The sequence below is a fragment of the Talpa europaea genome, assembly GCF_964194135.1.
Source record: "Talpa europaea genome assembly, chromosome: 10".
Lineage (NCBI taxonomy): Eukaryota > Metazoa > Chordata > Mammalia > Eulipotyphla > Talpidae > Talpa > Talpa europaea.
The window spans coordinates 17,092,363-17,117,151 of record NC_140077.1 but is presented as its reverse complement, the minus strand read 5'-3'; the positions used below and the strand labels follow the sequence as shown (position 1 = coordinate 17,117,151).

General features: G+C 43.1%; 1 protein-coding gene across 1 annotated transcript in view; it reads left to right on the top strand.

Annotated features, from left to right (window-relative positions):
• The window catches only part of SORCS3 (sortilin related VPS10 domain containing receptor 3), a gene marked incomplete at both ends in the record, with an annotated part of 526,499 nt that overhangs the window by 401,685 nt on the left and 100,025 nt on the right, over positions 1-24,789 (top strand). The window contains one exon of the mRNA XM_084245318.1: positions 22,197-22,286. Within this exon, the coding sequence (XP_084101444.1) occupies positions 22,197-22,286 (90 nt within the window). The remainder of the gene's footprint in view (positions 1-22,196; positions 22,287-24,789) is intronic.

Sequence of the window (24,789 nt, the reverse complement as noted above, 5' to 3'; positions counted from 1 at the left end):
TGCAAGAGAAGAAACAGATCTATAACTAAAAGACAAAAAGTAAAAAAGCTAATGTAGAGGTATGGAGAATGCAGACAATTCAAAGGTGAGAATTCCCAAATCTGCCAAATCTTCTTCCAGATCCACATCAAGGCCAACAACAGTGTGTGGACCCATCCATCACCTAATGCCACCTTCAGCTCCTAGTAATGGGTTGATATAGTCAAAAGAGAAGCCTCTTCTTTAGCAAGGAATTTTGAGGGTGGAACAATGGCATACTTAAGTGTGGTTCTAGAATAATTCTGCTACTACAATAGAACCTGTCAGTAGTTTGGATACAAATTTCTGTTAGTTCTGGGTATGAACAGACAGGTAGTACTGTTGTAGTGTGGGAGAATATTCTAGAAGAATTAGCAATTACTAAGTGCCAGTAGCAAGTTGACAGATGTTTGTTCTCCTGGAAGTGCTATGCTATGATGGAGGTAGAGATATTTTCTCAAGAAGTTCATGATTCAAGTAGCTAGTGGCCTGATGTGAGGAAAAGAATCCTGAATTTAAGACATGGTTGTAATCAAGAACCTGCCCCATACCAGCCAGGGATATTGGGCAAATCCTCAGGACAAACAGGGCATCAGTTTCCTCACTAGCTCGGAATAGAATGGTGCTACTTGCTCTTCCTAAATTGGAAAGTTTTTGCAAGGAGAGATAATAATGGACTTGCAGTGTCTTGAAAACTACAGAGTCCTATGCAATACCAAATTTAAGGGCCTATTATACATGTAAAAATCAGCCTCAGTATTTTGTGTATGCACATCCTTTTTAAAGGGTTTTTATAAACCTATCACATAAAAGATTATTAAAAGTTTTCCCCAAATTCATTTTTTATTCATGGACTCAGTTTATGTATGAGCATATGTTCATGATGATACCTTTCCATAGTGCTCGTTATCAAAGACACCAAATTCTATTGCTCTGTAGGTGACTGTAGACATTCTGGGGCTTAATTATCTTTCAAGACTCTTGAGTACTTTCTTGTAGCATCTTGTTTTCAGCTCTCTGGCTCTTGGATACTTTTGTTTTAGATCCTCCTTTATGTACTAACAATGGAGGTAGGAAAACCTTTGTGGTAAGGCTACTGTATCCCTAATAAGTTGCTATCTTTTCAAAGAAAAAAAAAGCCCTGAGGCAAAAATTAATAGAATGTAATTATTCAAAGAAAACTATTTGGCAATATTTTAAATGATGTTAATTTGGTCTTAATGGGAGATATTTTGAATGTTAAATAAATAGCAATTTCTTCATTAGGGACACATTTACAATACAGTAGTTTAGAGGAAAATGAAAGAATTGCATAGACAATCTTCAAAAGAGATCCAGTAAAGACATCTTCAGGTGAATATTCTTGAAGCACTTTCTGAATCTTAAGTGTTTTCAGAAAGCAGTGCTAATGGAAGTTCTTTAAATAGCACGTAACTGGGATGTGTCTCCTCTACATACAATGATTTTAGTGGCTTGATGTAAAAGTTGCCATTAATATTTGAGGTACTTCTGTGAATAAACACAAATGAGTGATCTCACTGTGAAGTAATGACGTTTAATTGACCTTGGTGTTGAATATCTCATGGTCCCATCTCCAGCCTCTGCTTCATGCTTGCTTAGCAACTTAGCTGTGTACAGAGGTGACCTAGTATGACCTCGCTTCAGTTTCATTGTCAGCCTTTCAGTTTTGTTCAGGGGTCGTTTTCTCCCCAAGTAGGATACTCATAAGAGACCCCTAGCCATTCTGGTACATGTGCAGACCTTAAAGACCCTTTGGGATAATTTGATCAGTAGGAGTGAGGAGACAGTAATGGCTCCTCCTTCCTGGGCCAGGAGGGCAATTCTAAGCCTCAGCCTTCATGAGTCTTGTTAGGTCCCCAGGGGGCTAGAGCTCTGATTGCTCATAACCAGTTCAGTCATGTACCTTTGGTGTCCTTCTTCTTGTTTCCTTTCTAGTTCTGCCATCATATCTCAAAAGCAAAGAAAGAAAAGCCAAACAACCAACTTTCTCTCTAAAATAAACAAAAGACAAAGAAATAACATAAAATCCCTTGTCTCTGAGTGTACAGTAGGGAGGAACCCAGTTCAAGACAATCTTGAATGACTCAGATGTATTGATTCCCAACTATGTATCCAGTATTGTAGGTTGATTGAGCTCTGCAAGAAAAGTAGAAAGAAACATCCCCATCCCCAATTAAGATTCCTCTATCCAGATACCCAATCATCCCATCCCTTCTAATTCCTCAGGACCTGACTTTACTGATAAACCTTATTCCCCTTTATCTTAGTTTATTCATCTCTATTCCAAACTTTCAATCCATATTTAAATATTTTAAAATTTCTTCCAGCCTTAAATTACATCAACTAAGCTCTCCTTGAACCTCACACTCCTTTCTATAAATGTCCCAACTTTGGCTCACAACCATATTTCTTGAGAGCTATCTATACTCATTATCCCGCTTTCTCATTTCCTTTTACCCACTTGAGACTGACTTCTGCCTCTGCCACTCCATTGAAATGACTTTTGACAAAGATGTCATTGAATGACATACAGACCACAGCTTTCAGTAATTAACTCACTTGACCCTGTATAGCATCTGTCTCTGGACTATCCCTTTCTCTCCCCTTTGCTCCTTTGATAATGTCCAGGTTCTCCCCCCACCTCTCTCCAACCTTTTTCTTACTCTCTACACAGGCACCTCTTCCTCTGCCCACCCTTTCAATAAAGGTCTTTCTCAATTTCCTTTCCCTATAATCTACATTACATCCAGATTTCTAACAGAGCCTCAGTTACCACCTATATGCTGATGATTGGCCTGTGCCTCCTGTCAAGACAGAGAGGCTCCAGTGAGGGGCTTTTTATTTATAGAGTATCAATCAGTCCTCCAGGCCTGGTGATCTCTTTGCACCACTCAGAGCTTTACTGTCCATGTCTCTAATAAAATATTAAGATTTAATTCTTCCAGAGAATTCTGCTGAGGCTCTATGGAAATTAGAACACAGATTGCTTACTAGGCCAAAATGGCCAGTAATTTTTTCCCTTAATCTTAGAGAATGTCCTATAATTTGCTGTATTGTAAGTGTTTGCCTTTTCTAAATAGTACATGGATGGGATTTGTCTGATGCAGGGATGTCAAATTGTTTTCATTTTGTGTCTCACTGCTGAGTAATTGGTAATAGTCACACAGAAGTTTGTGTTATTGAGGATCAGTGGAGAGGCTGCCACTGTTACTTAGTAGTGCCCCACGGTATGCAGAGGAGGAGTCTGGGGTTTGTGCTGTGCAGTTCATTTCTCAGGAAGGGTGGCTCTCATGGGATTGCATTTACCCAGGAGCCTCATACAGTTAGATGCACCTGTGAGCTCTAGTCTGGAAGGCCTGACCAGTGACCCACAAACATTTCTATATTCAGCTCAAAGGAGCGAGACCAACACATAATTCTCAATCTCTTCCACTATAGTTGGCCCTTGAACAAACAATGTGGGGTTGCGCTCCCAATCCTTGCACAGCTGAAAATCTGCATACAACTTTTGGCTCCCCCAAAACCTTTTTTTAAAAAGATTTTATTTATTTATGCATACAAGAACTGGGGCACAGGCCAGAGGTGTGGGGTGAGAGGATTTACCAGAGACAGAGTGGGGAGAAGAACAGGTGGATCTACTGAAATACACTGCTGCGGGGAGCAGCGGGTGAGACAGGAGAGGTCTGCTACACCATGTGAGTTAGCTCCCTGGCTGGGGATCAAACTTTTGCTGCAGTGGCTGCTGATATCTTCATAGTGCTTTGACTTAACCTCTTGCGCCATCAGGGAGGCCCTCCCCCAAAGCTTAACACAGTTGTTCCTTGGCATCTGTGGGGGATTGTGTTCAGGATCCCTGCAGATAACCAAAATCCTTGGGTGCTCAAGTCCCTCTAGTCAGCCCTCTGTGTCTGTTGGTTGAGTCTGCAGATGCGGAACCTATGGGTATGGAGGACAAACCCTGTTGATTAAAAAAATCCATGTGAATGTGGTCATACACTTCAAAACTCTATTGTTCAAAGGTCAATTATATTTGAAAATCTGCAGTTTCCTATTCTGAAAACAATATTTCAAAATGCTCTTTCTACCTAGCTATACTATCAATTTTTACACACCAATCAGCAAGCTGAACAAATTGTCATAGTTAACAAAGGGCCTCACATTTATTTCATACCAAATTTATGTCTGGCATGTGTGCATTTTTTTAAAAAGATTTATTTATTTATACAAGCACTGGGTACAGTCAGAAGTGCAGGAGGGTGACAGAATTCACTAGAGCGGGATACAGAACAGGCAGACTGATGAAATACACTGCTGAGGAGAGCAGGGGGCACGGCAGGAGAGGTCTGTCATGCCATGTGGGACCCTCACTGGTGGCCGGGGATCACTTTGCAGCCCAGTGCTCAACCACTGCGCCACCAGGGGAGGCCCTGCATTTTTTTTAACCCTACTTTAACTTCGCAGTATGTCAGTGTGGTGATAGTGTCATCTTTGTTTTTCAGTGAAGGAAACCTAAGTTCAGAGAAGTTTCGAGAATCACCCTTAGTCATATAGTTCAGTCAGTGGCCAGTGTATATGTTCTCTAGGCTGCCTGGGTTGGAGGATGGCAAGAGAGGGTAGTGACAGACTTCTCACCTCATTTCCCCTTATCTGAAGATCTTCCCATTAGCACTGAATAGCTGGTGCTCTTAGAAACTGTTTTGGGCGACTCTGAAAACCAAATAGGCAGATACTGTTCAAGTCTCAGTAGATGCTGTAGTTGCATCCTCTCTGTGGGGTCAGTTTACATGGTTTCTGTTACCACGGTCAACCAACATCCGGAAAATTACATACAGTGAGATATTTTGAGAGATACTTTCATATAACTTTCATTATAGTATGTTGCTATAATTGTTCTGTTTTATTATTATTGCTGGAGATCTGTTACTATGCTAATTTATATATTTTTTAGGTATGTATGTGAGGAAAAACTGTGTGTGTGTAAATATCAATATTCTTAACTATCAACAGTTTCATCCACTGGGGGTCTTAGACTGTGTCCCCGGAGGTTAAGGGTTGAAGGGGCCATCTGTACTAGGGGTGGGAGAGCCTCACTCTACAACTTGTTTATCGGGCTGTTTGGTAGGATCTGTTTCAATTTTGTTTTAGATTACAGATTTTCTGCATGATTAACCAAAGTGGGGCCTGATGGGATCCAGGGCTGTGTAATTATACCCACACCCCTGCACATTACCTCTCAGATACTTGTAGAGTATCATTGTGGGGTACCCAGGGGGTGAGGGGCTGTGTGGTTACTCATTCTTACCTTCCCCAGCTCCACTCTGTTCCAGTCTTTCCTACTTTTTTTGTACCCCTTCCTGTGCATTTTCCAATTTCCCTGATGCATTTTGGGGGACAGCTTGTCTTGAATTCCATTCCAAGGTGCAGAGGAGCTGTTGAGTCATGGCCTGGCCGAGTCCTCCATTGCACTTCCATTCCATGTCCCAGTAAGTCCTCAACAGCTGCTTGGCATGCTCAGTGGGACCCATTTGGGGACCTTCTCTTATTAAAGATAATTATACTGTTGTAAAAACAACAGTGCTGATAATGAAGGCGGTTGAACTGCTGACTGAGGAGTAGACAATTAAGTCCGGTTCTTTCCCCTTTACCATTCTAACTAGAATATATATCTACTTATTTCAGACTTTTAGCTTTTAAAAATTTTAATCGCTCTCCCTTTAACTCCACAGCCAGCTAATGGGATAAACAAACATTTTGAATTTCTGCAAGCAGCTCTAAAGAGTCTGATTCTGCACGCCCTCATGATCAGCCAGGGGGACTTCTTGGTCTTTAATAGTGTCACAGCAGTAGCTAATCAATCAAGTTGATTTGATTGAGTACCTACTATGTACCCAGAGCAGTGATAAATTATGTCTGAGACAGAAGTATCGATTGGTTTATCTATATATTTGATAACCATTTACTGAGCATTTAATATGTCCCTATTAATGAAGGTGACAAGGTGTGAAAGTGAACTTTAATGTTAGAAGAGAACTTGTGAAGTCATGCAGCCCATTGTCTTCCCATTGTGTGCTATGGAGTTCTAGAACTCTAAAACGATGTGGTGTCCACAAAGAAGTGTAGAGGCGGCTGGCCATGTGGGGGGAATTCATATAGTCCCTGCAAGACTGGCAAAGTGGTTGACCCCATTTTTCACTTAGTCTAGATGAAAGGAAGGATTTCATGGGCTGACGTACTCCATAAACAATGCTCAAGAGCACTTAAGAAAGTTCTAGACTCTTTCCCAGCATCAGGGAGATTCATGAGGCAGGCTGTGATCAGAGCACCTTCCTGGAGCATGAGAGCTCAAAATAGTTATCAAAGGAGAACCAACCTGAAGGCTACCACCTTCACGCCAGCCAGCACTCTAAAGAAAAATGAGTCACCACTAACACGAGACAGTGTGCCTGTGAGGGAGTAGTTATCCTGCCTGTGGGGACAGCACTTTGGGATAAAGTGTGGCCTCACTATTTGCTTAGTGACTTTGGACCATCACCTTTTCTACCTGGAGTCCAGTTTCCTTAGCATATACTGAAAGGATTTAATCATAGAAGAGCATTCAAATCTTTCATTGTTGTTACTATTCTGTTTGCAAAAAAGACACTTTGCAGACAACATTATTCAAGGAATTCCAATATAAAAGGTAGATTCAGGTGGAATGAATCTAATGTAAAGAGGATAAGGGACTGTGTGAGCTCCCCCAGCCCCACAGCTGCTTCTTCACCTCTGGATACCATCAAGGCATTGCTGTAGAATTCTAGAACTCCATAGTCTCTTGTTGGGAGACAATAACTGAAATTCCAAAGTCTGGTTACCCTATAGGAGACTTCATTTTGATAGATACAGAGAGGGTCTATTATTCAGAAGTATTTCCAAACTCATTTCTCAATGTCAGAATTTTAAAAAGATATTTAGGATATCTTTGGGTAGTTAATTTCTCAAGAGACTTGCAGAATCTTCTTTTCTCATGAATCTGTTAATGGAACAATATGGAGATAATATAATAGATCAAAAATGAAAAAGCAAAAAGGTAAATAAGAAGTTATGATCCCTAGAAATCATGTTTATATAAGAAATTAATATGCAAATAAGAAGACAGTTCCTGCCATGGGAGGGTTTATAGTCTAGTGAGAGGTAAATAATGCATAAACAAAGCAATAAACAAGAGAACAATTGCCTTCCATGACAAATCAATGAAGCAATATATGTAATTGCGACCGTGATAGACAGGAGGGCACTTCATTTGTTCATTTTTCCCCATCAATCCCTCAACAAATACTTCAGGACTTACTATCATCCACAGACATGGGGCCCCATTTGGGAGTTTTCAGTAACAAAACAACACCCCCAACCTCATCACCTATAGTTATGAGGAGATGAGGAGGCAAAACAAAAATAATTTAAAAGCATAATTTCAAAGACAGTGTGTGTGTGTGTGTGTGTGTGTGTGTGTGTGTAAGTACAATATCCCCAGATTTGCTTTTGAGATGGGAACAGATGAAGCAATTTCATGACAGTCGGATCTACACACACTTGTCCTTCCCTCTTCCTAAACTGGGAGTCAGAAGGTCTGAACAGAAATCAATCCATGCAATTTATTTTTAACTTCTTTCTCCTTAGCCAGGATTGATTTTTTCCTTGTGATCAATGGCTCAGAGAATAGCTCCATTGGCCTGAGCAGCTGTTCAAGCTGTTGGTCTGGCCAGCCCCACATCTATTGAACAGAACATTAGAAACTGATTATGAAAGTAATAGAATAAAGATGTTTAAAGGATGGGCCCGATTACTCTGCCTTCCTGGTGAAGAATACCTCCAGGCAGGGGGAGGCTGCATGCAAGAGCAAGGAGAGCCATGGGGAAGGACTTGGGGTGGCAGGACATGCACAACCTGGAGGGGCGGGGCACAGGGAAACAGGAGGCATTGGTGTTTATCTTCTTCTCCATCTGATTCCCTCCCTCGCTTCCTTTTTAGCTTTTTTTTTTTTTCTTTTTAGCTTTTTATTCTTCCTCCTATTTCACCTTTACTACACCAACTGCTTTTAGATTTGGAACTGCAAGGGAAACATCTGTTCCCCAAAAAAGGGGGGAAAATGGAAATTGATTAGCTTTTCCCTCTCTGTGTGCTTCTTGCATTTTGAAATTGTATGATTCTTTAATCTCCATTCTCCTTCCTCATTTTCTTCTGATCCAGTGTGTGTGTGATGGGTGCGTGGACCTTAGTCACTCCCCCTTGCCCCTCTAGCCTTGTAACCAGGCAAGGTTGCTTCCACTTTCTTCTCTGAAAAATATTTTCATTTCTCAGAGGATGCACACCTGGTAATAATGTGCCGTGGTAATTCCAACCAACACAATTAGAATGGTGAGTAGGCCATACCCCAGGCCGTGCGTCCGATTCTCCAGAATAAACATCTGCAGTTTTACTGTCTGCCCCCATGGTGATTGCTTCCAGATTGCAGAATGAAGAAATAACCAAAGTGCTCTTAATATGATTGTGTTTTTGATTTCACTGTTCAGTGTAATTGCTTGTTAGGTGTTCTTGGTATATGTGCAAGGAAGGCTTGGAAGTGATGGCTTCTTCCTCTGAAATATCTGAGCAGAGTCCTTGTGAAGTTGATTGAATAAAACTCTTCTAAGACACACTATGGTTCTCAGCATTTTTTGTTTAAGATTTGTCCTCAACCCCTCCTTCCCTGATTTTTACCTCCTGGCTAATTTACCTTCTCATCAAATGATCTGTACTCTTTGGAGGATCAGTTACATAGAATAATAGCAACAAATATTAAGTGAGTGGGTAGTGTGAACAAGGCTTACTATTGTTGGTAATATTATTATTATTTTAAATTGAGGTAATATTATGATCCCCCCCATCAGGTGTAGTACACCCAGTGTCAAATCATAGTCCATTGTGCTTCCTTCCCTCTTTGTTTATACCCATCCTCCACTCCCTTGCTCCTCCAGATGCTTCAGTTCTATAGTCAGCTTCCAAGCGTTAGTTTTTAAACTTGTCTTTATCTGACCCTTAAATTGGTTTCTCTATGTTCCACATATTAGTGACACTCTCATGTATTTATTTTTCTCTTTCTGACTTATTTTACTTAGCATTATCCCTTCCAGATCCATCTGTATTTCCACAAAATACACAAAATACACAATAAATATCTTTATTGATTGCTGAGAAGTATCCCATGATACATGTATACCACATCTTCTTGAGCCACTCAACTGTTCTGGAACACTAAAGTTTCCATCATTTGGCTGTTGAAAATAGTGCTGCAGTAAACAGCAGTGTAAGTCTTCTGTCTAATTAGTGCTTTTGAAATTTTCAGGTAGATGCTAGGCTTATTATGAATGCACTTAATTTTCACCACATCCTATAAGATAAGTCATACTCCTAACTCCATTTCACAGAAAAGGCACAAAGAGGTTGTCAGTTTCCTAAGACTGAACAGACAGTCAAGAGTGAAGCCAAGTGCCGGTTCAATCCCCGGCTGCTCCCCGGCCACCTGAGGAGGGTCCCACATGGCGCACAGACCTCTCCTGCCGCCCGCTGCTCCCCTCAGCAGTGTACTTCGGTCCTTCTGCCTGCTCTGCTCCCCGCTCTGGCTCTGGTGAATTCTCTCACCCTCCCGCGCTTCTGACTGTACCCAGTGCATGTATAAACAAAACAAAACAAAACAAACAAACAAATAAATAAATAAAACATGCCTCTATAAAAAAAAAAAGAGTGAAGCCAAGATTTGACCTAGACAGCCTGACATAAGCGATTTCTCTCTCACTCACTGCTCTTGTTCTGCTCTTTAAATGAGAGAGTCACACCCCTAAACTTTACTTGCCTGAGGCAGATTGGATCAAGAACTGTGTATGGGGCAGCATGTAGGAGCAGAAAGTTTTAACACAAAGTAGCTGCTTAAGCCATGTTTGCTGAGTTATTGCAAGAAACTTGCAGATGAGACTATTAGGTTATAAGAACTGAAGAATACCGTCATATTGAGGAAAACAGGACCCAGGAATTAAAGGGATGAGGGACACCAGTGATGTGACATTTTTGATGTGACATGCGTCACACACCGTGTTCGGAGTGCACTTGTTCATTTTAAGAAGACAAAACTGTCCAACGCAGCTAAATGCTTTTCCCAAAAACTCATAATAGCTAATAGGGAAGGGGAGTTTGGAATCCATGTCTGTATTCTATTGCAGCACTGTTAATTTTCACAACACAGAGCTAACTAAGGCATCTAAAAGGTGCAGACAGATAAAATTCTCCCTAACCCTGCTGGGCATTTCCTTGAAGCAGAGCTACATTCCTGATATGAACCAGCTCTGCAAAGATAAACAAATAAATAAAATTATAACAAAATTATTGAGCAACATAGTGTAGACTTTTATTGAGAATGTCAAGCAAAAATTAAGCAGTGTTTATGTCGATACTCTGCAGCAAAGACTGCACCAGCACTATTTCTTGCCATTCCACGAGGTACTTTGCCTGCAACCAGCAGCCAGAGACCAACCATGTTGGCTCTCCCTGGGGCCTCTCCAGCCTTGCCTATAATATTTCCTTTTTGTTTTCTTTCATGATCCATTCCCACCTTATCCCGCCATTCCTTTCATCTCTCTCTTCCCTCCAGTCTTCCATCCTTAAATCCACCATCCCATCCAGTAAACAAAATGTCCTTCGGGGTTAAGAATCTGCTCTCCTCCTCCTAAGGCGGCGGGAGTGTGCCTCACACCTGCTCACAGACGACAGGTACCGGGGTGTGTGTGCACATATGTGCACATTGTATGTGGGTCACATAAGCTCATGGAGGGGAGTGGTTATGCCTCTCTCTGTGGAGTTAGGCACACATGAGGTTAAATTCCAGTTCAGCTTGCTGCATCACTGTTGTCTCTAAGTCTCAGCTGCATCATCTATAGATGGAGATGGGACATGGACACTGGAGTGGCCTGCACTGATTATGCTGTAATTCCAGGAGCATAAGAATGGGTTGAGTAGGGCCTCCCCGGTGGCGCAGCAGTTGAGCACTGGGTTGCAAAGCTGCCCACAGCCTCTGCAGCACCAGTTCGATCCCCGGCCACTGGCGAGGGTCCCACATGGCATGACAGACCTCTCCTGCCTCGCCTGCTGCTCCCCTCAGCAGTGTACTTCGTCACTCTGTCTGCTCTGCTCCCCGCTCTGGTTCTGGTGAATTCTCTCACCCTCCCATGCCTCTAACTATACCCAGAGCTTGTATAAATAAATAAATAAATCTTTAAAAAAAAAAAAGAATAGGTTGAGTAAACTGTTGTGGTTCAGAAGAGGGAACTCCTACCCTGCTCAGGCCCCGTGGTATCATGGCTAATTTCACATTGTCATTCTCCCCTCTTCTCTAACAGGCTGTTTTTTGGTTTTGTATGAAGTGGTCATGGGGTCCCAGCTCTGTGACCCTGTGGTCCCTGACACAGCCAGGCATAAAGTGCTGAGTAGCTACTTGCTGATTGAATGGCAAATGTAACACGTAGAGGAACTGGGGCCAGTGTCCATAATGAGATGTCTAAAGATGATTAATGTTCAAAGAATAATGTGCACTTGGCCAGGTCTTTAATTAATATGTGGATTGGGCAGTGGGTGGGGAAGAAAGTCTTGTAATCAGCTTCCCGTTTCCCACAGGGGAGCAGGTGCTCTTACTGCCCCTGGTTTTCCACGTTGTGGTGTTGCCAACCACTCAAAGGAGTAGTTGATGTAAAATCACGACCCACTTGTAAAAATCCATGCAATTACCTCCACTTTGTTGTTGTTCTGATCTTGACTCAGTGAACGCAGGCGGAAGCAGCCTGGCCACAGGAAAAGAGCCTGGAGTTGCAAGTCGGAAGTTCTGAGGTCAGCTTTGAGCCTCACCTTTTAGTAACAAGGGGTTGGAAAGCAGCCTGTTGGGCCTCAGGCCCCTGGATTCTAAAATGAGGATGTAATTAGACCTGACTCTCATGGCTGTGCTTGACCACAGAAGATTCAGTCCAATAATGAAAACTAACAGCTTAGAAATCTCTGCAAATATTAATCATTATAGTCCGGGGTTCAGGGAGTAAGAGAGGGTTAAAGAGGAACAAGACGCTCATCTACCCTTGTAACAAAAGCTGTACCCACATTCTCATAACTCAGGACAACACCTATTAAGTGCAACAACAGGGCCAAGAGCCCTGGGCCCCAAAGGAAGAAAAGATGAATTCAAAGTGGGAAATTATGGCGAAGGTGGCGGCTTCATCGAGGAAGTGGCTTTGGGATAAGCTGCTGTGAAAATCTGCAGTGCTGGAGCCTCTTAATGAACTTGGTGGGAGGGAACCTCTCAGGCCGCTGCTCCTAACCTAGCTGTTCTTTTTTTTTAATTTAATTTAATTTTTTAAAATTTATTTATATTTTACAGCATTGTTCATTTTTAAACGATGTTGATGTTTGCTTCCTCCACCCCCTCAGGTGTAGTTTCCTTCCCCAATGCACCCATGCACCATCACCTCAGTCCCCTGTGCTCCTCCCTCCCTCCCTCTGATCCCTCTCCCACCTCCTTCCTGCAGGATGTCTCTGGTTTACATTGTATTCTGTATTGTTTTTTACCCCTGATGTCTTATTTGGTTCTCCTATATTCCTCCTATAAGTGAAACCAACCAATATTTTTCTTTTCCCTCCTGACTTATTTCCCTGAGCATAATTCCTTCAAGCTCCATCCATGTTGTGGTGAATAGAATCAGTTTATCTCTTTTGGTTGCTGAATAGTATTCCATTGTCTATATACACATCTTCTTGATCCAGTCATCTATTTTGGGGCTGTTCTTGGAGTAGCCTCGGCCCTTGCAGGGCTGCACGCTGTAGCAATGAGTGCTGTCTTTAGTTTAGAAACCTAAGTTCAAAGCCAGGCTCTACCACTTTGGAGCCCAGGGCTGGTAGCATCTCCTCCCTCCACATGGCCATTGTGTGAAGAGGCAGACAGTGCTCAGGAGGTGCTGAGCGTGACTCTGCAGCTGCGATGCTCGTGCTGGTGGTGGGCAGCACAGGCGTGATGCAGGGTGTGGATGGGGTGCTCCACCAAGCAGCACTTGGCATTTCACGAGTGTTCATGGCCCTCTTGGGAGGTGGCAGTGTTTCTTGAGAAACAGCTTACATATGGTTTAAATCCATCCCCTGTGCTTCCAAAATTCACTCATGAGGCAGGCAGATCCCACATTGGTGAGGTTTTGCTGTCATATCTAGCAGCCCACACCTATCTCCAAAGCCATCTGTAAATCCCATGTCCTAAAGAAGCAGTCAGCTTCTCCGGAAAATGAATGATTGTGTTTGTCTTGTCTTTTTAGGTTTTTCAAAATATTTTGAATATGTCAGTAAAATTAATCAGTCTTAAAAGCTACATACACCTGCCATCATCCCGTACCTATTCTGTTGCTCCCCCCTCCCATTTCCTGCATCTCCTCCCAGTTTCCTTATTGTCTCCAGCCCATCAGCCTGTGGAGAGCAGTCGCCTGACTGGCAGATTTCAGTCACCCTCATAATCAATAGAGTGGGCATGTCTGGATTGTCAGCTTGATTTCTGTCTTAGTCTGTCCTGGATACCAGACTGATTGGCTTATAAACAACAGAAATATTTTGCTCACAATTCTGGAGGCTGGGAAGTCCGAGATCAAAATGACAGCAGATTTAGTGTCTGGGGAGCACTCTCTTCGTGGCTATAGATGGCAATCTTGTCAGTTTCCTCACATGGTAAGTGGCCAAGGGAGCTCTCCTGGGCCTCTTTTATAAGTCCACAAATTGCTTTCTTGAGGGCTCCACCCTTGTGACCTAATCACCTTTCAAAAGTCCTGCCTGCAAATACCATCATGTTTCCTCAGATGCATTTGAGGGGTACATATCCAGTCTATAACAATTTGTTAGTGAAATTACTTCTAAAAAGTTTGAATTCATGCCCTGGGTCATGCCCTGGGTCAAGCACATGATCTCCAACATGATATTTGTAGAGTGCTTCACAGTTACAGGAAAGCATTTAATTATCTCATTTACTTCTCTGTAAAAGATGGGTAATAGTTATTATTTGTTCCATATTTTATAGAAAATTGGCCCTGAAACTCCCAGAGAGAGTTACTGTGCCTAAAATTACGTGTCTGATAAAGAGTTGAGCTGAAATGAATATCACGATGTTCCAGATCCCAGGACCTTGTAGCCTTTTTCCCTCCTCTCTTTGCCCACATGTTTGTTTCCATTTTCTGGAATACAATAGAAAAGACACAGGCTAGTGTCTGGTCTGGGAATATTTCAGTGAATTAACTTCCCCCATAATGCCCACTGGTGAAAAGGAAGTAGACCATGTGATGTCTTAAGTCGAAGAGAAAACAACTATAGATGTAGGAAGACTGAAGCTAGATTCCTCATTAGTTTTTCCTTAGCTGCCCCCCCATTCCATCTTTTCTAAAACCATATTCTTTTATATATATATATATATTTTTTTTTATAGAGGCATGTTTTATTTATTTTATTTGTTTTGTTTTGTTTTTGTTTTTACATGCACTGGGTACAGTCAGAAGCGTGGGAGGGTGAGAGAATTCACCAGAGCCAGAGTGGGGAGCAGAGCAGGCAGAAGGACCGAAGTACACTGCTGAGGGGAGCAGCGGGCGGCAGGAGAGGTCTGCGCGCCATGTGGGACCCTCCTCTGGTGGCCGGGGAGCAACCAGGGATCGAACCGGCGCCACAGAGGCTGCGTGCAGCTTCGCAACCCAGCGCTCAACCGCTGCGCCACCGGGGAGGCCCTCTAAAACCATATTCTATTCACCTTCCACAAGGAGCAGGGCTTCTTTGAGAGAGGATGGGGGAAGGTGTTTGATAATACAGGTAGTAGCATCTCACTTGACAGTTTCCATGGGTAGTTTTCTTAGTTTGGAAAGTTCTAGTGTCTTGGTCCAGAACCCTCAAAGTAGACACTTCAGGTTTTAGTCTTTTCACCTATTGTCATGGTAATTGGGAGTGTCCACGTGGTGCCAATTTTGTACTTCAAGTTCAAGTCCATTTCTAGTCTTTCAAAAAAAAATTTCTACCCTTGTTATCTTTGCCTTTTTAACTCCCTGACTTCCTCCCACCCTGGAATAAAAAAAGCAGAGCAGGAAAGAAAAAAAATAAAGAATTTTCATTGTGAAGGGTCAGCTGGGAGTGCCAAGAGCATCTTCTCCTCCATCCAAGTCATGAAATCCGGAACCTGAAAATGAGGTGTGAAACCGTGAATGGTCAAATCTATGGCACAAAACACATTGGCTCTGTGGTCTCCTCCACAAAGTCATCCTTCCCGAGGAAAGAATCTCGGTACTCTGGCCCTGGCCATTTCTGACTAATTAACCATGTGGCTACCCCAGTGTTTCCTAAAACCACCAGTTTACACATATAAACTAATGCTGGGGTCAGTTCCCGTAAGACCCCCAAGATGTTAGACTGGTTGTGGCTCCTTTGTATTACCTCATAGGACAGTGGTGAGCATGGAGTGCTTGGTCTGTGCCAGGGTCAAAGCCTTTTATAAACTATACTGTGTTTAATCCTCAGGACAGCATGCCATAGGCAGTGCTAATATCTCTGTTTTCCAGGGGAAGGTATTAGGAAGGTTAAACTGTCCATCCAAGGTCACCAAAACAACCAAGTGGCAGAAGCAGGATTCACATCAGGAATCACAGCCAATGTGCTAGCATGCTCACAGTCCAAGGAAGAGCCCTCTTTGAAAATATGTAATTGGAAACTTACCAAGTCCAAGCTCTTTATTGTGCTAAAACAACAACAGAGTCAAGCATGCTGATTCCTCTTCTAGTGCTGTTTGTGGTTTGGACAAAAAGTCTTTGTCCCATGCTTTTCTCACCCTCTCTTGCTGACATTCACAATAGGCAGTGAAGGCCCTAGGCTTGCTGAAATGGCAGTTGCTTTATTAGTTAGTATTTTTTCACCAATTACTATGCTGGCAATCTTAGTATGTATCTTCCCTCCAATTCCTCCCCTAAGCACACCCCTTCACCCCCCCACCCCCTCTAAGAGAGAGCAATCTAAGCTTCAGTGCCAACTATCTTATCCCAAGTCTATCCTTGGTGAAGCTATTTGGTGGCCATTATGTTAGGGTCCCAATAAAAAGATTTTATGTGCAAATCTGTATCAAAAGATGGTCAACCTCAGCATAATATACATAGGTTAGGTAATAGAACCACTCTTTCTCGAAACAGGCAGATAAAATAGCATATTCATTAATATCACAGAGCCTCCAGGACATCAAATGAGCAAATGCCAGTTGGGTGAACACTGAATTCAACACTGAATAGTCAAGTAGCAGAGGTGGCTGACTGCTCAGGAGTCTTGTTGTTGCAAGTGCTGGACTGCAGCTTGGGTACACACACTTCCTGTGGTACCTTAGCAAGTGTTTCTGGAAAATGAGCTCGAGATGACACAGACAACATGCCTGCCAGGCAGACATCCCAGGACAGTCCTGACACTGATAGTGACTTCCTGATGAGACCTGGGGCTGTTCGTTGACTTTTGTGGCCCAGAGTCAGATGTTTGTTTCTTTGTTCTTGAATGAGAAATGTGATATTTGGAGGAATTATGTGGGTGGAAAGGAAGAAAGGGACCTAAGAGGGGCCTCCCCAGTGACACAGTGGGTTGATCGTGGTGCTGTGAAGCTGTCCGCTGCCTCTGCAGCACTGGTTCAATTCCCAGTTGGCCAGGTAGATTCCCACATGGCATTGCAGACCTCTCCTGTCTCATCCACTGCTCCCCTCAGCAGTGTATTTCAGTCCTTCTGCCTGTTCTGCTCCCTGGCCTGTACTTGAGTGTTTGAATAAATAAATAAATCTTTAAAAGAAAGAAAGGAAGGAAGGAAGGAAGGAAGGAAGGAAGGAAGGAAGGAAGGAAGGAAGGAAGGAAGGAAGGAAGGAAGGAAGGAAGGAAGGAAGGAAGGAAGGGACCTAACAATGTCAAGATTGATTTTAAATAATCTGAATAAAATTAGTGAGCAAAGGCATTGGATAAGCTAATTGTGCATCATCACAATCCCCCTGTTCTTTTTTACCTCTTTCAGGAGGAGGAAATAAGGCAGAGGTGTATGAGAAGTAACAGTTGCCTGGAAAGGTGGTCATTTTTCTTGGTTTGGACAGATCATTCACATCACATCAGACCCAGCAAGGGTTCTAGCTGGGAAAGCATCTTCTCATGTCATTTCCTATGAGGGCAATAGCTATGTGTAAGCTGGGTTCATTTCCATTATGGGCCCTCTCATTCACAAATTCTAATAGCAGCACCATTTGCTCTTGTGCAACAATAGAGCCAGTGATTTCTTAGGGCTCTGAAAATTATATGCATATGCACAAAGGACAATCTGCCTTGTTGCTGGGTATCTTATCTGGGAAATTATAAGTTGAATGACAAGGGATCTGGCCCTTGCCAGAGAGATTTGGAAATCTTACTTTGCCTGAAGGACCAACATATGTATTGCAGTCAGAAAAACCTGGGTTTGAATTCCAGCTCTCCATTTACTCACTGAGTATGTTTTAAGTTGTGTAACTTCCCCATTCATCAATTTCTCACTTGAACTTGAAATAAAAGACCAGTATATACAGAAGAACAGCATTTGGCATGTACTAAATATTCAAGAATGGTGATGTTAATATTTTCACCTTTTGGTGTATTATTAATGTTATTAACCATAATACTAATAGCAACAATTTTTTAGATATTAACTGACCTCCTAAGTATAAACTGAGATCATATAACAGCTACTCAAAGATGTTAGTTTCTGCTTCTCCCCTCCGATTACCGATACCCACTTACAAATTCTAGAGACACTGTATGTTTTCTTCTGTCTATGGTAGAAACAGGTTCAACATGACTCAAAGTCCTTTGGTTCCATATTTTGGGAACAGATTTCTCTCCCTGATTTGGGGCAAGTCATCATCCAGAAGGAAGGAAAAGTGAAAAAGTAAAGGATATGTCAAGTTAGACTCAGTTACGGCAAGAGTGGGGACACGTCTGAAGAGACAGATAGTGTTTAATGGCCAATGCATTTGTCCAAAGGAATCATTTTCACTGGCCAGGAGCCCAATTAAACCTGTAAAATGAAAATAGAGAAAATCAGATTAACGAGCCAGTCATTAGTGAGGAAAAGACCCAGCTAATTCTGTGTTTAGCATGATGGATGGGCCCAGAGCAAATAATTGGATGACATCCATCAAATATAAAATAAAAGGTGTCACCGAAAGGGAAAGTGGTAATAATCTGTGGGATTTACAATGCCAGCAAATTCTCTTGTAAGGAAGAGAAAAGTTCATCAAAATAGATTAATAGTCACTAAACTTTATTTCTTCCTTGTGTGGTTGCCAGAGAACCACACAAATAATAGTGGAGAGGCAGCAAATGTATCAACCTGGGATCTTCCCAGCAGTGCCAGGATTCTACTCCCAAGGTGGAGGTGCCCAGCTAATGTTTGGAGATGAATTCCTGTAACTTACTGGAAGTAGGAGGAGCACATTTCTTCCCCACCTCTGGTTGGAGTCATGGAGCAATGGAAGAAGTCAAATGCTCAGTCCCTCTGCTTAAGCAGATGGGTCCCAACAATTCGGTATTCCTGCTCTGTGCCCAACCTGTGGGGGACTTGGGCTCCTGTGAAGGGCTCAGGCATAGGCTGGGGTTGTATACTGTCTGTGTGATGAAAGGCTGTGTGATGTTGGGGAAGGTAACTGACCTCTCCCAGCTTCAGTTTCCTGATTGGATGGCGAGGAATGTGTATATCCAACCAACTGACATTTGAGGCTAGCTGGGCCCTCACAGTTCAATTCCATGTTATTTCAGGGTCAACTGTATACCTGTAAATATATATATATATATATATATATATATATATATATATATACACACACACACACACACACACACACACACATATGTATGTTTATATATATACTTACATATAATCCTCTAATGGTTAATAACTGTTTATGGTAGAATATTCTGTCATAAGCTTTCATTGCCTGGTAGCCATTATTCCTCTTATTTTATTGCTTTACCTTTTTTACAAAGACATCAATTTTAAGATGCAGCATCTATATCATAAAAGATTTTCTGGGAATACAAAGAAACAAATATATACAAGTGACAATGACAGAGATTTTTAATGTTTTAATAAAAAGGATTTTGGAATCAAGGAATATACTATATTGTAACTGAGAGAAAATTAAGATGAATGAAGGGCTCTTCTTAATAGAGGAAGAGGAGAACAGGCTCAGAATCAAACTTTATCATGTTCAAATTTGTCATATTTTGGAGCAAGTCATTCCATATGTATAGCCTCTGCAGGATTGCTATGAGGATTAAACTGGACAATTTGCATAAGGACCACATGCAGGTCTGGAGCTTGCTAGGTCCTCTCAGCTCCTGAAAGTCTTGTCATTATTTACTGGTATGAATCCACTGATCACTTGCCTGGAAACCAGCACTGCCTAAGAGTCAGGGCGGTTACAGTTGTGTGATAAGAATGGAGGCGTCAGTCTAGGCGTGTGTCTACCACTGGAGTGAACAATGAGGGGGCTGTCCAAATGGGAAGAGCAAAGTTTAGAAGTTGAGAGGAGGGAGAAATTACAGTAAATTGATGCCATCCAAAAACCTTGCATGATTTCCTGGGTCTTATACTGATGTTTAAAGCATCAGTTGGCTTTCATTGGATACTAAGGGGGCACCGTCAAAATAGGAGAAGTTTGCTGTGGTTCCTGCAGAGAGTTAATTTTTTTTTTTTAAGATTTATTTATTTATACAAGAACTGGGTACAGTCAGAGGCACAGGAGGGTGAGAGAATTCACCAGAGACAGAGTGGGGAGCAGAACAGGCAGACAGACCAAAGACATTGCTGAGGGGAGCAGCAGGCAAGGCAGGAGAGGTCTGCCACGCCATCTGGGTTTCTCCCTGCCTGGCTGGGAATCAAACCAGCACTGCAGAGGCTGCAGACAGCTTCATAGCATGGCACTCAACCCACTGTGCCACCAGGGAGGCCCACAGAGAGCTCATTTTTAAGCACATGATAGATAACCAAAGGATATCCTTTGGGTTGGGGTTTAAAAACTTTATCCCTGGGTACAGGATCCCCTTTGAGGAAGATGCTCATGTTTTAGAACCAGACAGGTGATGTTCTACCCAACATGGTAGAATGTGCTGGATGCACTTTGAAATGTGGTCTGTTTTGTTATATTTATTTCATCTCACTTAAATAACAAACCTTTCTTGTGATTGTAAACTCAAACTTCAGGAAAGATCCGTGGCAGCAGCAGCATCTAGAAACTTATTAGAAATGACATTTGGACCCCACCCCAAGTACACTGAATCAGCAGCTCTGTGGGTGTCTGAATTTTAACAAGATTTCCAGGTGATTCTGATCCCTGGGAAAGTTTAAAAGGTAGTGATATAGTTCTTGAATGGCAGATCTGTTTAGTTGTTTGGTGTTATAATTAAAAATAAAATCCAGCTAAACAAATTCACGCGATCATGTGAGACTAATGGTGACTGTGTTTAGATCCAAGGATTATATTTAAACTCATTCTCTGCAGTCGGGGTTTATTGTCAAGAGGGAAAAAAAAAAAGACTTCTTAGCAGCTCATTCATCTTAATATGTCAACACCCCACCTTTAAGCCAATGCTGAACCATATAGATTCAGAACAGATGTCTTGTCAAAAAAAAAAAAAAGAAAGTGCCTCATAGAATAGGAGACAAAAATGCTTCCAATGAGGAAATAGAGATGTAGACATAATGTTGAATATCTAGGAGAAAACCAGTGGCTCCACTGCTTCACAGCCTACATTTTCGTACCAAGTGTTTTTCTAAGGTTCTGCTGCATGCTGACTCTAACACCTGCCCTACCTGGTAGCTTCTGGTGCCTGCTTTGTGGGCTTGCAATCTGTGCAGCGAGCATGGGGGAGCCCTGGAGATGCCTGCTCTCAGAGTGAGGAGTGATGGGTGGCTTTCATCAGAGCTGTTCCACCTCCTGCTCCCAGCAGCCATGGTGGCGGGGTGCCAGATCTGAACCCCAGTGGTGAACTGGCCTTCCGCCAGCCAGCGCTTAGGTCTTCGTGAGTACGGAGCGTGGGCCTCCAGTAATTGCCTCCTCGGCACAGCAGCCTGCTTGCTATTGTTGTCCTGCTATTTTCCCCGAACAGGCTATGTTATCTTCTCTTGTGAATATTAATTTCCCCCGAGTTTGGATAATTGGGCCGAGAGAAGCCATCTGCAGAGCTGCGCCATCTTGGCAGAACTTCCCGGCAAGCCGAGGCCAGAGGACCGGCTCTCAGGATGGTTTCCAGCTTCCTCTAGAGTCCATCCCCTCCCTCGTGAGACCACAGGGTGACTCCCTGCCAGGAGCTGGATGGCAGGGCTGGGACTGAAACCCAAGTTCCTTCTCTGACCTTTGCTGCCTTTAAGTAACTTGCACACTGGAAAGAATCAATAAAAATTTGCCCAATGCTTGGATTTGTAAATATGAAGGGAAAAATCAGTGCTCTGCTCAGAAGTGAAATTGATTTCAAATTCTGATCTCAAAGTGAGGGGTGACAGTTGGGGGTGGCCTTCAGCAGGGATATTATACCCTGGTGCTCCAGGCAGCTGCTGTGAATGGATGCCAGGTTTGGAATGGAGTGGAGGACTCGTCCGTATCGAGTGCTTTCAGCAACAGCAATTAATCAGATCGGGATGAAAATTACTTTGACAATCATACCATAGTTAGAATAGATTCAAAATTGTTTAAAAAAGACTAAATAATAAATATAATAAGTGGATCTGGGGTGCAGTCCGCATAGCTTCTCTGTTTTCAGTGGAAAGTTTTTATTAGGTGAGTACCTTGGCAGATCAGAGCAGCTGAATACAGTCCCTGCTGCCGTGCAAAGTGCCAGCTGTCAGGAAAGTCTGCTATCACTGCCCAAGTGTTGTCTGAGGGCCATGGCATGGAAGTACCTCAGGGGGCCATGGGGATGGAGGGTCAATGCCAGCTAGGGATATTCTCTAGAAGGCTATCAGCAGCCAGGTGTGGCTATTGATGGAGAGACTGATGCTTTGCAGCTTGTGCCATGATCTGTGGCCTTACCTGACACCTTTGTGTTTCCCCACTATCCAGGTAACAACTGGTGGAAGAGCCAGCTACTATGTGTCCTACCGGAGAGAGGCCTTTGCTCAGATAAAGCTGCCCAAATACTCCCTGCCCAAGGTATGCACCACCTGCCGGCTGGGTCCTGCTAGGGGAGAGGTTGGGTTGCAAGGGGGTGATCTCTGCCTGGGAGGTGGCTGGAAGTCATACTGGCTTACCCTGAGGCTTTGGCCTCCGCTGATATTGTTGAATCTGGGTTGTATTTCCCTCTCAGCATTGTGCATGGAAAAGAACTTTGATTTCCCATGACTCAAATATCCCATGTACCTTGGGTCATTTTCCAGGGGTGGTAGCAAAAGGAACACTGGCTTTGGAGTCTCTTTTACAGCCTCTCCCCCATCCTGGCTCAGAGAGGAGACAGGATGCTCTGTACACGAGTGTGCATATGTGTGTATGTGCACGTGGTATAAGTGCATATGCATGTTTGCGTGCACATGTGCACATGCCTGAAGGTACACAGGCAAGTCTCATGGTTTTCTTCTTCCCTCTCCATTTTAATGCTAAATATAAATACACTACCTGTACTTTTGCTACCTTCTGCCAATATGAGTAATTAAAAAGGAATAACTTACTATAATGTTAGTATCAAATAACTGCATTTTAACTCCTCTATTGGAAAAATCATAAAATTCACTCTGTAAGTTTTGTGAAGGTGACTTCCGGGAGATGGATCTTAGATGTGAGCATGGGCAGGATAGAATTGCATCACCTAATGAGGCTTCAGAGAAGCACCAACTCTGCTGGACACATATCAAATGGGATGTTTCAAGGCCTGGGGTCTCTAAGCTGGTGCTGGGGAGTCCAGAAGAGGGAGGGATTTTGGGATAAGAAGGTGAATTGACTTCTACCCACTGATTGCTTTTCTTCATTCAGTTCTTCCCATAGGTAGGTATCTAATAATTCATTCATTTATATCTGCTTTTATTCATCCATCAAGCTATTCTTTTTTTCCATTTATTTTTTTACTCGTGCCAGACATTGAACTAAGCTCTATAGCTAGAGAATGAAGCACATACAAATGGTCTCTTGCCTTCATGGAGCTGATTTTCTGGTAGAGAAGAGAGGCTATAGGTTAGGAAGTTCAAGGACCATTGCGGAATAAAGGGTACAGCAGATGAAGGTGGTGAGAGTGTGTTTCATCAAGAAATTAGTCTTTAAGTCGATCTAAGAGGGATACAATATTAACCCTGCAAACCGGTGTTGGGGAAGCTGATAGAAAATACTTGTGCAGGTCCTAAGTAGTAAAGAGATGGCTCTCTCAACAATGTAAACAAAATCTCAAGACACTGGTGTTGAGAGAGAGGGGTGGGCAGGGCCCTCCGGGCCCATGTCAATCAATTTCCCTTTTTTTCGATTGTGGTTGAAGGGTGTTCCTCTCAGACACTCTAAACCCCCAGGAAAGGTATATCCCTGCTTGGAGAAGATGAGGAAAAGGGGGTTCACATTCTCCCCTTTCTAAAGGAGCAGGACCCCTCACAGTATCCTGATGGGTGATCTCCACATATTGGCCCAGGAGAGGAGTTTCCGAAACTTTCCAAACATTTCCCCAGTAGAGGGCTTATTTCCTCTCTGTCTGTGTGCATACTTTATTTATTTTCAACTTTCTTAGGAAAACAAACAGTTTGCTCCCCTGGGTAGTGTGGCTGCAGGTGGGAACAAATGAAGCCTTGAATTGATCACAAGCCTAGAACACTCCATTAACGACTAGCAACCCCATGGCAATTTATTGCAGTGCGCACCATCCGTGCGGGCCCTTTTATAGAACTTCATCCAGAGCAGCTTCTCATTAATATGAGGGCTGCTGTGAAAATAGCTGGATGGTTATCGATCCTCTTTATTAGCTGGTATCAGCCCAAATTTTCATCCTCAATGCTGAGGAGGAGAGGACAGGGTGTGGAGAGTATGGGGACATGGGTGCTTTCTGTCGCTTAAAAATGGAAATGATTTTCAGCACAAGGTTGCTGTTCTGTGTTTTGCTGAGGCAACCGCTGGCCCTCTTGTTTAAAAACAAAAGCACAGAAAAGCTCCCTTTGCCCTGCACCTCTGCTCCCAGCCTGTCTGTTCAGAACACCCTCTCCTGGGGTGCTCCCTGGCTTTGGAGTGTTTGCAGAGGTGGAATGAAGACCATTAATAATGAAGACCATTATTAAGGACAACCACCTCTGCTGAGTCCTCCATAAACTTGTCCCTGCACATCTGGTTGACACTTCCAGTCCAGTAGGCTCAAGAAGCACATAAAAGCAGATGACAAGGGGCAGGGGTTAAGGGGCCACCAGCAGTGGTGCCCAGGGAACAGGCGATGGAGCAGAAACCTGGGCTTTCATTCCAGCTCTCCCACTTACTGCCCCACGAGCCCAGGTCTTCTTGTCTATGAAATGGGATCATGACCAAGCTGTGGGGATTTGTGAAATGGATCCTTGTTGGTGAAGTGGCAAGTGTTGAGCAAGTCTAAGGAAGAGTGTGACCCAGAGGTCAAGCTTAATACTAACCCTCTTAAGCTGCCTGGTGTGGCCATCAGCGCTCCTTGCTGGGTCACACCCCAGCCTGACCTTGGACTTGGTGT